A 14,711-nucleotide genomic window follows, 5' to 3' on the forward strand; every position below is an offset into this window, starting at 1 on the left:
TGATTATGTGCACTCTCTCATGCCTTGAGATGATACACATGTCATGTGTTAGTAGCCGAATCCCTAGGTGCATTTGATGAATGTATTACATTAGCTATTTGTATATAGGATCATGCATATATCTTTGACATATTCTTTGGCTTACTACTGTGCATTTTTTAGCTTTTGCATCTTGTATGTGCATGTTACTTACTATACCAGGCATTATACCATGTGGCTATATGCATAAGTAGAATATCTATATGAATTGGATGTAGGTTGTTTTTCTTGTATTAGAATGCGTTTGATTCTTATGTTTTTGAACTCCCTGTTTTTGGAAATTGTGCAAAAAGATTTTCTAAAATATACGAAATCATAGTAAAGCCAAAATAGTGACACAATCTATACTCATTTGCCTTAGATAATAATGATAGCATTATTAAAATTGGAACATGAACATATGGAAATTATAAAACTCACATTATGACTTAATAGAGGTTGATCTTTCGATCGGGCAAGTGGGGCTACTCAATTCATGATATTCGCCCCTCATACCTAAGTTTCTCAATTGAGACACTTTAGTTATGACGCACAATGACCTTTGGCACGAGTCACAGGTTTCCTAGTTTTCCCAAAAAATTAGGTGGTGATTCTGAGATCTGGTAATGTAGTCCATTTTTTTGGCAAAGGTTTTTTCAATAAAATGATTTTTTTGTACAAATTATAGGATTTGAACTCTCATTTATGTTTTCACATTACACTTGTGAGATTAGATTAGGAGATTAGGAGTCCGAACGGTTAGGTGCGCTCGGTAACCCTGAAAGGCATCCTAGAGCTGCTAGAACTAATTTTTTTAAAAAAATTATTTAGCATAATTTTAATTCTATAATTGTTTTTGCCACAACAATATTTATTTGATGGGAGTTTTATACTTATTACATGTTGAACAATATATTTCTTTACTAGATATTATATTTGTTTAAGTTAATGGTAGAATGATATATTTATGTTTTGAAAAATCATAGGTAGATTAATGTTGAACAATATTTGTTTATTAGTAGTTTGTTTGGTGAATGTTATATGATTTTTCTTGTGAACATACTCTGTTTGGTAGAGCTGTGGGAAAGTGCTTATAGCTTATGCCTAAACAGCTTATAGCTTATAACTATGAACATAAGCTGATTTCTGACTTATAAATTAAGTATCTCCTGTCCTACTCAAAGAATAAGCTGATTTCTGACTTCCAAAAAGCTATAAGCTATAAGCTAAACCAAACACATCAAAATAGCTTAAATTAAACTAAAAGTTGAAATAAACAGCTTTTAAGCTGCACCAAACAGGCACATTATGTGGGTGTTTGGGAAGTGGGTTTTTATGTAAGTTTTTTTAGTTTTAGGATATTATTGGAGATTTTTTTTTTTTTTTTTTGTATTTGGGAAGATAGTTGGGTTTTTTTGTAGTTGGATGTGATGTTTGTGAGAGAAAAAGTGAAATAATTATGAAGTTGGATGTGATATTTTGTTTGGATTTTTTTTTTTTTAGTTTTGCAAAAAATTTGTCTTTTAGTAAAAAAAAAAAAAAAAACCCCAATACACAAACTTTCCAAACACCACCGTATGTAGTTCTAAATTGAACCGAACCGTATTTAAATGGTTTGGTTCGGATTAGTTTAATGATTTAAATGGGTTGATTTGGTTCTAATTTTTATAGAACAGTATACAACAAATTGGTTATGACTTTATCAAAAATCGAATTAATCCGAACCGTACTTATCCCTAGATATACATACTAGATGGCAACCAACTAAATAATATACTTATTTGCTATATCATATTTCTTCTTTATTTTTTTACATATTTTTTTGTTTATAAAAAATTAAAAAATCAACCCCAAACAGGAATCAAAAGTGTAACCCATAAAAGTAACGGGCCGAATTTGACCGAAACCGACTTCTCCCGGTCTCAGAGAAGTCGGATCCTTTCTTAAAAACTTGGCGCCATCACTTGCCATATTCTGCGCGCGCAACGCTCAGTTACAGTTACAGTCTGTTTAGAGAGAGAGAAAATAGTAACTCACCAAGTCAACAATGGCGGAGGTAATCTCCCTCATGGACATCGACGATGACACTGGAGACAAAAACCACTCTCTCAAAAACACCAAAGCCATTCCCTGGGTCGAAAAGTACCGCCCTCAATCCCTCTCCGATGTCGCCGCCCACCGCGACATCGTCGATACCAGTATCCATCTCCTCCCTCCTCCTCCTCCTCCTCTCACTTCCTAGGGTTTATATATATATATATATGTGTGTGTGTATTTTGATTTCATTTGTGACTTTCTTCGAACAGTTGATAGGCTTACTAGCGAGAACAAATTGCCGCATTTGCTTCTCTACGGCCCACCTGGTACTGGCAAGACATCGACCATTCTTGCTGTGGCTCGCAAGCTCTATGGATCGCAGATGCACAACATGGTTTTGGAGCTGAATGCGTCGGATGATCGTGGAATCGATGTTGTCAGGCAACAGATTCAGGATTTTGCTAGCACTCAGAGCTTCTCATTTGGGTAATCCCTTATTCTGTGTTGTGTTAGCTGTTTGAACTGTTAGTATATAATTGTTAGTTGAATAGCTTTAGAATTGTTAATTAGTATATCATTGTTAGTTGAATAACTTTAGCTTTAGTATATACTTATTAATTGTATAGCTTTCGGTGGTAGTGGGTTTGTGGTATCCAATGCCTCAGATTTCTCTCTATAAAAAGAGAGTTCATTCTCTTTGTAACATACAATAAATAGAAACATTTCCAGAGTCTCTCTCTCGCTCTCTAGTTTCTCTCACTCTCTCAAACTATTCTTTCATGGTATCAGAGCCCAGTGTTACATTTCTGGCAATTTTGGTTTAGTCCCGAATACAGTGGCACTACATCAAACTGTTCGAAATTTTCTTCTGATTCCAACGGCACCAAGCCCGTTCTCAGAAAGCCTAACACGCGCCCACACGCGCCACCCTTGTCCTCGGCGCGTCAACACTTCCGCCACCACTCGCACACGCGCCCACACGCGCCATCTGCTGTCACTCACTTCCGCCACGCGCCCACACGCGCCCACACCTCCGCGGCTCCCATACGCCGCGCCTGCTACCGTACGCGTCTCGTGCGCCGCTTCGCTAGTGTGCACCCGCGTGCGCCAAACCAGCTACTGTGCGCCGCGCCTGCGCCTGTCTGCTACCGTGCGCCGTCGCCTTCCTGCCAACGTGCTCCTCCCTGCACTCTGCTAACGTGCGCCGCTGACATCATTGCTGACATCATCTCTGTCCAGCATACCTTTCCTGACTATTTTCGACCTTCCGGACTCACTGGTACACTCTGTTTTACCTAATTTTGCTCCTACGGGTCTATTCCTATTACTTTAACCCTACTCAACTAGTATTATGGATCGTCATGATGCCTCCCATCCCATTTCCGTCATTTTAAATGGTTCAAACTATGTTCTGTGGGCCCAAGCCATGTCCTCCTTCCTCAAAGGCAAGAAGCTCTGGCGAATTGTCACCGGGGATGTGGCTAAACCAGTAAAAGACAGTACCACTACTGAAACTCCTGTTCATACTGCTACATATGAAGACCGACTTGAGGAATGGGACAGTAAGAATTACCAAATCATTACCTGGTTTCGTAATACCTCTGTTACCTCTATCAGTCTTCAATTTGGCCGCTTTCAGCTTGACTCTGTCACTACTCCTGCGAAAGACATCTGGGATTTTTTGAAAGAACGATACCAGACTACTGGTCTTGCCCATCAATATCAACTTCAGAACCAACTTCACCGCATGCGCCAAGAATCCACTCAGTCCATTAATGACTTCCTTTCTCAAATATACTCTGTTTGGGATCAGCTTGCTCTTTCAGAACCAGCCTGGCATGACCCCGAAGATGCCGTTCTATTTACTCTCCATCGCAACCAGCAAAGGTTGGTGCAATTTCTCATGGCTCTTACCTCCTCTTTTGAGCCCGTACGTGCCTCTCTGCTTCATCGCCATCCATTGCCCACTCTTGAACAAGCAATATCTGAGTTGCTATCAGAGGAGACTCGTCTCAGTACTCTTCAAACTCATCATGTGGACTCTGTTCTTGCCACTCCTCCGTCCCGGCCTTCATTTACCCAGCGGACCACTGCTTGCCTCTATTGTCAGAATCGGGGCCTTCCTTCAACCCATCTCCTGGTCAATTGCCCCGTCAGATCCTGCCGCTACTGCAACAAACTTGGTCCTGGTCATCTGCAACAGGATTGTTTTCGCAATCCATCCCGCTCATCCTCCAATAGCCACTCCTCTCGCGGTGGCTCTTCCCGGGGAAGCTTTCATCGTTCCGGCAACCAGTCTCATCACACTGCTGCTGCTGCTTCCGGGAATCAGTCTCATCACACTGACACTGCCACCTCTGCAGGGTTCTCTGAGTCACCTGCTCCATCTACCCCTCGCTTTTCTCCAACCGATGTAGAGGCCATGCTCAAACAACTTCTCTCTCCAACTGGTACACCTCCTCCTACTGCTTTGTCTGTAATCCCAGGTAACTCTTCTTGGTATTTTGACTCTGCCTGTTGTAATCATATGACCTCCAGTTCTACTATCTTTTCTTCCTTATCTTCATCTCCTCATATTCCCTCCATACATACTGCTGATGGTTCCCTCATGTCTGTTCGTCATGTTGGTACTGTTTCCACCTCTTCTTTATCTCTACCTCACGTTTATCATATCCCTGCTCTTACCTTAAACCTTATTTCCATTGGTCAATTATGTGAACTTGGTCTAACTGTCACATTTTCTGCTACTGATTGTTTGGTACAGGACCCTCAGACAGGGCAGACTATTGGGATCGGCCGTAAGCATGGACGTCTCTATGAACTCATTCACCTTCATGTTCCTGCCTCTCCTCAGATTGCTGCTCCTACATCTACTTCCTCATTATCTCCCTTTCATCTTTGGCATTGTCGCTTAGGGCATATTTCTGTTAATCGCTTAAGGTCTTTGGTTTCTAGTGGACAGTTGGGTCATGTAATTCCCGATAATTTCGATTGTATACCCTGTCAGCTTGCCAAACAACCTGCTTTATCATTTAATAAGAGTTCTTCTGTTTCTCTTGCACCTTTTGATCTTATACATTCGGATATTTGGGGGCCCTCCCCTACTACCACTATGGGGGGATCCCGCTATTTTGTTGTTTTTATTGATGATTTTTCCCGGTTTACTTGGCTTTTTCTCATGAAACATAGATCTGAACTTAAACACATTTATTATCGATTTGCACAAATGGTCCACACCCAATTCTCCAAAACCATCAAAATTTTTCACTCTGACAATGCTATGGAATATCGGGATTCCGATTTCCTTTCCTTTCTTCAGCTTCATGGTACACTGCCTCATCGTTCCTGTGCTGGCACGTCCCAGCAAAATGGCCGCGCCGAACGGAAACATCGACATATTCTTGACACTACTCGCGCTCTCCTTCTCTCTTCTTCCTGCCCTGAACACTTTTGGGGCGAAGCTGCCCTCACTGCTGTTTACACTATCAACTGTGCTCCTTCCCCTGTCATCCATAATCAAACTCCCTTTGAACGTCTGCATGGCACTCCCCCTCCTTACGCCAATCTCCGGGTTTTTGGCTCTGCCTGCTTTATTCTACTTCAATCCCATGAACACACCAAGCTTGAACCTCGCTCTCGTCTTTGTTGCTTTCTTGGGTATGGCATTGAATATAAAGGCTTTCGCTGTTGGGATCCTCTCTCTCAACGTCTTCGTATCTCCCGCCATGTCGTTTTCTGGGAACACCGAATGTTTTCCTCGCTATCCTCCTTTCACTTACCCAGACTTTCCACTACTGCACTGTTTACTGATCCTTCCTTCGATCTTTTCTCTGCTGATTTTGATACAGGTTCCTCCTCCATCGAGACGCCCTTGCTCACCCCTGATCCTGTCCAGCCTGCTCTACCTGAAGGTCTACCTCTTGTTGCCACACCTTCTTCTCCACCGGCTCTTCCTCCCACCGATCCTCCTGCGGGTCGACCACACCGGGTAACTCAACCTCCTATCCATCTTCGTGATTATATTGTTGGATCTGCTACCTTCTCTACTTATGAACCTACCTCCTATCGTGAGGCTTGTACTAATCCTCTTTGGCAGCAAGCTATGACTGATGAACTCCATGCCTTGGACAAAGCTCATACTTGGGATCTTGTTGATCTTCCTCCTGGCAAGACTGCGATTGGCTGCAAATGGGTTTACAAAATCAAAACACATTCTGATGGCTCTATTGAACGCTACAAAGCTCGTCTTGTTGCCAAGGGTTTCAACCAAGAATATGGCATTGATTATGAGGAGACATTCTCTCCTGTTGCTCGGCTTACCTCTGTTCGCAGTCTACTTGCTGTTGCTACTGCTCGCCACTGGGGGATCTTTCAGATGGATGTCAAAAATGCTTTCCTCAATGGTCATCTTCTTGAGGAGGTCTACATGCAACCTCCACCTGGGTCCACTTTTCAACCTCATCAGGTTTGCAAACTACAGCGTGCTCTCTATGGTCTCAAGCAAGCGCCTCGTGCTTGGTTTGCTACATTCAGTTCTACTATTCATGACTTCGGATTCACCTCTAGCTCCTATGACTCTGCTCTTTTTATACGGACTACTTCTCATGGTACTACTCTTCTTCTTCTGTATGTGGATGATATGATTATCACTGGTAATGATAAAGCTGGAATTCTCCACCTCAAACAATTTCTCCACCAACAGTTTGAGATGAAGGACCTTGGTACTCTTAACTACTTCTTAGGCCTTGAAGTCTCTCATGATTCTACTGGGTCCTATTTGTCCCAGGCCAAATATGCATCCGATCTTCTGGCTCGTGCTGGTCTTACTGATTGCAAAACTGCCTCTACTCCGGTTGATCCTCAGATTCGTCTCACTCCTCTTGATGGGACTCTTCTCTCTGATGCTACTCTTTATCGCCAGCTCGTCGGCAGTCTTGTCTATCTCACAGTCACTCGCCCTGACCTTGCCTATGCTGTTCACATTGTCAGTCAGTACATGTCAGCTCCTCGCACTCCCCACTATACTGCTCTACTCCGCATCCTTCGCTACCTCAAAGGCACTATGTTCCATGGTCTTCACTTCTCGGCTTCTTCCTCTCTTGACCTACGTGCCTTTTCCGATGCTGATTGGGCTGGGGATCCTACGGATCGACGCTCCACCACGGGATTCTGCTTCTTCTTAGGGGATTCTCTTCTTGCTTGGCGTAGCAAAAAACAATCCCTCACTGCCCGCTCTAGCACCGAAGCTGAATACCGAGCTCTTGCTGATACTACTCAGGAACTTCTCTGGCTTCGCTGGCTCCTTGCTGATATGGGTGTTTCTTCATCTGCTCCTACACCTCTCTACTGTGACAATCAGAGTGCCATTCAGATTGCTCACAATAATGTTTTTCATGATCGCACCAAACATATTGAGATTGATTGTCATTTCATTCGTCAGCATGTTACCTGTGGAACTGTTCATCTTCTTCCTATTGCTTCAGTCGATCAACCCGCTGATATCTTCACTAAGGCTCATCCTCCTGGCCGCTTCAATGATCTTGTTTCCAAACTCAACTTGGTTGATGCTTTCCCTCCTTGAGTTTGCGGGGGGCTGTTAGTATATAATTGTTAGTTGAATAGCTTTAGAATTGTTAATTAGTATATCATTGTTAGTTGAATAACTTTAGCTTTAGTATATACTTATTAATTGTATAGCTTTCGGTGGTAGTGGGTTTGTGGTATCCAATGCCTCAGATTTCTCTCTATAAAAAGAGAGTTCATTCTCTTTGTAACATACAATAAATAGAAACATTTTCAGAGTCTCTCTCTCGCTCTCTAGTTTCTCTCACTCTCTCAAACTATTCTTTCATGAACAATGTTTTTTTGGTGTTATTAGTGTGATGACAAGTGGGTTTTTGTATGTGAAATCGTCGCAAATTGGTTGTCCTAATCCTATAATGTAAAACGTATAGTTATATTTCATTTATATTTCACCTACATTTTCCCTTTTATCTTTCAAAATTCCTCCCAAAATCCATGAACCAAACACAGCTGTAGAGAAACAAAATGCAAACAGACTGACTTGAACTCAAGACTTCCCAATATCAAATTTCGGTTACAACTCTTCTTTCTTCTATTAAATGGATGATGTTTCCAATTCACTCTTCTCTAGTCTCTCAAATTGATTAGGGTTTATGTATTATGTCTCTCTTGTCTCCAATTCATTTTTTCTCGCTCATCTCTCAAATAGTTATATTGTTTCTATTGAGTCTACTCTCTAGGAAAGGCATGCATGCCTAGTTATTTATCTCGCAACTCTATGTGCCAACCATATCATAAGAGTTGATTTTCCAATAGTCTGTTTAAATGTATATATTTTTATTTTTGGTTATTTATTTTGGTGATTTTAAGCCTTTTATGTGATTACATATTTCTTTACTTGTATATAAAAAAAGTCTTTATGTATTCTTCTATTCATGCCTTGTTTCCCTCATTTATTTCAGACAATCAGTTTGATGCAAATAATGGTAGAATTGTCACAAGCATTGGTTAGTTATTAAAAAACATGAATTTAATTTAACCTATGCAAAAATGGTCTAATATAAAGAAAATATAAATCAAGACTCAATATGTAAGGCCCTAAATGGCCCTAACATCCTTTTTTATATTGCAATCATTGTATCCCGATTGTGCTTGAACCCTGACATTGTAGAGTAATGCTTATAGTACTCTTACTATGCATGGATTGAGGTAATTTAAGTGGGATAGTATAATAGATTTCCCTCAAGTGCATAAATTACATAAGCAATGTGATCTTTTTGCAGTGCAAAATCAGCCGTGAAGTTGGTCTTATTGGATGAGGCAGATGCCATGACAAAGGATGCACAATTTGCTCTGCGTCGAGGTAAGAACTATCACATTATTCTGCTTCTTAATATGATTTTTTTGTTTGTTCATTTTTCTCACACACTTCGTTTTCCATGTTCAAATTGCAGTGATTGAGAAGTACACAAAAAACACTAGGTTTTCTCTTATATGTAACCATGTCAACAAGATTATTCCGGCTCTACAGTCAAGATGTACTCGATTTCGGTTTGCTCCTCTTGATGCCATTCATGTTTCCGAAAGACTCAAACATGTTATTCAGGCTGAAGAGTGAGTTCCATACAAATTTTTCGGTTAAGTTTATTTATTTTTGCTTTTTCCCCCTTTTTATCATTTCTGTTCGGAATGCTTTGCTGGGAATTCCCTGTAAGGATTATGTTTTTTATTTTAGTGTTTTTGGTAGCACTAATGTGTTTTCCTTATTTCTGCTTTGTCTTGTTTTCCCCTTTTTCGGGCTGGGATACATATATTCCCTCTGTTCCAAATTAATAGTCCTTTTTGAAAATTCAAACTTTTTAAGGAGACATATTCATTACACTTTGAATTCAAATTTTAAAGGATAAAATTCCAAAAATACCCTTCTATTGTCATTTTTAAATATATTTATAATTACTTTACAAGGGATAATTTTTGAAACTTTTAAATTTAAAGTTTTGACTTTTCAAAATGGACATACATTTTGGGACAACAAAAAGTGGAATAATGGACCAATAAAATGGGATGGAGGGAGTACATTTTGTTGTTGTCTACATTTGTTTTTAATGACTCTCAGCTGTTGTGGCGTGACTGACAAATGCTGTTGTAAGATGAAAAGCTTTAATTCCATTTTTTGGGATATTATTTCTCTTATATATTGGGCCATTGCTTGTCTATAAGGCATCACGTGATTTGAAACAGATGTCTCTTTTGCAGTTGTGCTCACTGCCTTAGTATATTTAACATAGGAGGATTAGATGAAGGCGTCTTAGCCAATTTTCTTTCACGTTGCCCGTGATAAGTTCCATTGTAATTTCTCATTATTGTTTCCCTCCTCATTTCTTATTCTATTTCTTCTCATGTTCCTTATCCTTCCTTCATATTGTAGGTCCTGCACGAGGGCTGGGTTTCTGGCTATTATTTACAATTTTTCCTTCAAGGAAAACATTAATCAATATTTCACTATTTTTCTGAAATCACAGTAACCACCCAGGTCCTCAGCCAAGAGAACTAGCATAGTGAATATATTATTAAATATGAAATTGAGAATATTGAGTAGATGAAAGGACAAATAATTTGTGAGAAACATGTTATAACAAAATTACATTTTTATTTATACGCATACGTATATACATAATATGCATATGTATTCTCATATTTTCAATGTATCAGTATCTTACTTTTTTAGAAATTTTCATATCAACATATTTCTATCGTATTGTACAGTTATCCTGTATATGTATCAACCATGTTTCATAGCTGCTTTTATCTTCCATCTGTATCCATGTTTCATAGCTGCCCTGTTACTGTTTTACTTTATTACCCTGAAAAATCAAACATATGTGACGCTGCAGTTATTTTGATTTGGTTGTACTTCTGCTTCTTGAGCTATGGATTGATATTACATGATTTCACCTAACTAGGCTTGATGTACGTGAGAGTGGCTTAGCGGCACTTGTTCGGCTTAGCAATGGTGACATGAGAAAGACTTTGAATATTTTGCAGGTTCTAAATCTTTTACTCCTTGCTTTTGTGTGTCAGTGCATGTGTGTGTATTATTATCTTTCAGATTCATAAGCATATGGGAAATTGCAAGTGGGTTCCTCACAATGCTACTAAATAAACATCATGTCAATAACAACCTGGTAAAACTGAAAGTACTAGTATGATGTTATGATCACACCTTTGATATTCTGTGTTCAACTAATTTTCACCTGGTACGAGGATTTATATTCTTACACCCTCCCATAATATTTTTTGGGTTGCACATTCCACAAAACCCACTGTTGGTTTTCATGTTTTCTCAATGATCCTCACGCCCACCAAATTTCTGGTCAATTAGAGTCAAGTTATAGTTCGTCCATATATCTCTCCAAATTAGAGTTACATTATACATAAAATGTGATTATATGGATGAGGTAGCTATTGATCTTTGATTGACCTGAATTGGCAAGAGGTGGCTCAACCATTAGGTTACTTAGCCTATCGCCTAAGGCCCTCAAGAAATTTTTTATTGATGAAGGCCCTATTTTTCGGAAGGCCTATTAAAATAAGGCCTCATTTTGTTGTTTAGTCTAAAGTCTCAAAGAACCTTGAGTTGCTAGTTATTATAGAAGCATGAAATGGAACAGTGGATTTTATCAAAGTTATTTATTTATTTATTTTTTTAAAACATCTAATCTAGGTAGCTCCTGCCCCTAGATATTCTAACATCACTGTATAAAAATGGAAAATTGCAAATCGGTGAGAAAAAATGAATATAATTGAAAAAACATGGTGCAAGTAGGTCTATGCTCTAAGTAACATAGACACGGACAGACAACACGATATAGACCCGACACCGATACTTCGATCTTTGAAAAATGCAAGGCATGACACGCTTGGGACACTTTAAAGTTTTATATTTTTTATAAATTTATTATATCTCATATATACGAATAATTTATTCAAATATAATAAAAAAATGTAACACAACACTTATTTTACGTTAAAAAGTTATATATTTCATAAATTAAACATTAAGATATCATTTACATAGCAATTACATTCTAAACGATGCAAAACAACTACTCCCTCTGTCCCATTTTATTGTTCTATTATTCCATTTTTTGTTGTCCCAAAATGTATGTTCACTTTGAAAAGTCAACTTTAAATTTAAAAGTTTCCAAAATTATCCCTTGTAAAGTAATTATAAATATATTTAAAAATGAGAATAGAAGGGTATTTTTGGAATTTTCTCATTTTAAGTTTGATTCAAAGTGTAATGATTATGTCTCCTTAAAAAGTTTGAATTTTTAAAAGGGACTATTAATTTGGAACGGAGGGAGTATATAACATTGTATTATACATAATGTATTTAGGATGCATAGGTTGTGTTACGAAGAATGGAGAACATTGTTATAAAGAAGGGATTCATCATACAGGACATATTTGGAGGGATTCATCGTGGGCTCTTCTAAATGCATGAGCACCAGTGTTGGACACTTGGCACTTGGGTGTATGTGATATGTGTTGGACATACATATGTAATTGAACGTTCACCTAGCGAGCATATTAGTTTGAGTTTACCATAAAAATATGCATAAAATTCTCATATTATGCATGAAACGTTATATGGCACCTTGTGAACACTGCTCACCCTAATAAAAAAAAAACCAAAAGTATGTTAAGGAAGATAATTATTTTGCTGTGTCACCGTATCCTTGGACATGGAATTAGATGAATCAGACACATGGACACGGACGCGCACCTGAAACTAGTACCTGAGTCAATATAAAGTAGCAGTTGTGTAAGAACATTCTAATAAAAAATTTCTGGGCATATGTTGGATTTCTTGTTTTAATTTGATTTGTCTATATGATTTGATAATCTGTGGTTTTAGAGTCACATGCTTGATTACTTCTCTTTGATATATGCAGTCAACACATATGGCTTCTCAGCAGATTACAGAAGAAGCTGTATACTTGTGCACTGGAAATCCATTGCCCAAAGACATTGAGCAAATATCACACTGGCTTCTGAATGAACAATTTGCAGTTAGTTTTAGACGTATCCAACAAGTGTGGTTTAGTAATGCAATTGTTATAGTAGCACAGTGCAAGTATACAGGAAATTTTGCTACTGTATTCTCTCTCTCTCTCTCTCTCTCTCTCTCTCTCTCTCTCTCTCTCTCTCTCTCTCTCTCTCTCTCTCTCTCTCTCGTGTCCTCCTTTGGCTACTTAACTATCTGTAGGAATATCTGAAATGAAGGCAAGGAAAGGATTAGCTTTGGTGGATATTGTAAGAGAAGTAACCATGTAAGTGCTCATATTCTTGGTGTTAACTAGGCATGTTATTTGCTTGATCTCATCTTTGAAGCATTGTATGAACAGGTTTGTCTTTAAGATCAAGATGCCACCGGATGTCCGCGTGCAGCTAATTAATGACTTGGCTGATATTGAGTATGTAACATTATATCCATGTTTTTCTCTATATTTCTCTATGCCTTGTTATTTGTCCTAGAATGTACCACTAGACTGAGGTCTAACAATAATTTCACTTTCAATTGCAAATAGATGCCTAAAAATAGGTTTGGTGACAGATGCATTTATTTAAAACATTTCGCACAACCACATGATCAAAGAATGGTTGAAAAAGTCGTGTTGTCCTGAGGCTCTTGATACTTCCCATAACTCTTTCTTCCACCTGTATGTTGTACTTCACGGACTTGTATAATTCAAGTTGGTTTGGGTGCATGGAATGGAAGTTATTCAGGAAAAAAGAGATGTATTAGGAATCCTCCCAAACAATACATTCTCTCAAACCTTAAATGGGCATGGATAGAAATATGGATGTTGTACATTGGTCACCTCTTCTCTGTAACATTTTAGCATAGAACAGTCAGTTAAGGCTTTAACATAGCATGTTACATGACCCACATGGCAAATAGATCACCAGAAGCTTGACACATGGCTGTGGTTATCTTAACCATTGGAATAAACTAGCACAAACTGTAAGAAATAGTAAACAACCACTTCAGATTCTTCTTACGATTATTTTGAGAGGTGCACACATAATGAGGATGGCTTTAGATTGAGCACATGCTGATGTTTTAATTGCATTGAATTGTATGATTTGTTTTGGTTTTGCAGGTACAGGTTGAGTTTTGGGTGCAATGATAAATTGCAGCTTGGGTCACTTATTGCTACCTTTGCACGAGCTCGATCTGCACTGGTTGCAGCTGCAAAGTAGTCAAAGTTATTAGATGGGCGCTTGTTGCATTCTGTATGCGTATGATTTGTTTATCATCGTGTTGCTTAAGTAAATAGTTTCATGATGCTTTCTATCTCCTATCTGAAGCTGTTGAAGTGTGAAGAAGGTCTAAGCTTTGTACCTGAAGACTTGAGGCTGTTAAGTTTTGGCCTTTTCCTTTTACCCTAGAGGTATCAACTTGTACACTATACCCAGCCATGTTACTGTATGGTCTCTATCGGCCCTGCTTGACCTGTATGCTGCACCTCTCTCTCTCTCTCTATATATATATATATATTTGAACACATTGTAGCTTGGAGTTTTTGATAATCACTTACTCAAATCTATATTGTTTTAACTTGTGATACAATTGAGTGTTCGAGAGAGAAACCTTTATTTATGAAAAAAAAAAGAAAGAAAGAAAGAAAGAAAATGAGAAACAGAAGAAAATAAAAAGAGTAATATTAGAGACTCCAAAAGTTTTATCAGTGCCTTACATGAGTGTGTGACTTACACCATGTGGGTGCTAGAGACTCCAAAAGTTTTTACCAGTGTCTTACATGGGTGTGAGTCACACCATGTAGGTCTCACACTTATGTGAGACATTTAGTAGAAATTTTGATAAAACTTTCAGAATTTTTAACATTTTTGAAATAAAAATAAGTGATTTCCCCTCGTGTACCAACCAGAGAATTTCACCAAAAGAAAACAACAAAAAGAAAAGAAGTATTGAAGAAGAATGTGATTCCAACCCCAACCCCAACCCCAACCCCAACCCCAACCCCATTCTTTCCCTATCTCATTAACGCTGTGTTTGGTTAAGAGATTTGGTAATGAATTTGGAAAGAGAAATGAAAAAGATA

General features: G+C 38.6%; 1 protein-coding gene across 1 annotated transcript; it reads left to right on the top strand.

Annotated features, from left to right (window-relative positions):
- The first annotated feature begins 1,920 nt into the window (after window positions 1-1,920).
- On the top strand, window positions 1,921-14,191 carry LOC114290280 (replication factor C subunit 3). The gene is made up of 9 exons (XM_082921121.1): window positions 1,921-2,216; window positions 2,325-2,541; window positions 8,862-8,941; window positions 9,033-9,192; window positions 10,542-10,623; window positions 12,537-12,666; window positions 12,851-12,914; window positions 12,990-13,058; window positions 13,749-14,191. The coding sequence occupies exons 1-9, from the start codon at window positions 2,066-2,068 to the stop codon at window positions 13,846-13,848; spliced, it is 1,053 nt and encodes a 350-aa protein (XP_082777247.1). The 5' UTR covers window positions 1,921-2,065; the 3' UTR covers window positions 13,849-14,191.
- Window positions 14,192-14,711: the final 520 nt, after the last annotated feature.

Source organism: Camellia sinensis, chromosome 3, assembly GCF_055761805.1.
Source record: "Camellia sinensis isolate YWXY chromosome 3, ASM5576180v1, whole genome shotgun sequence".
Lineage (NCBI taxonomy): Eukaryota > Viridiplantae > Streptophyta > Magnoliopsida > Ericales > Theaceae > Camellia > Camellia sinensis.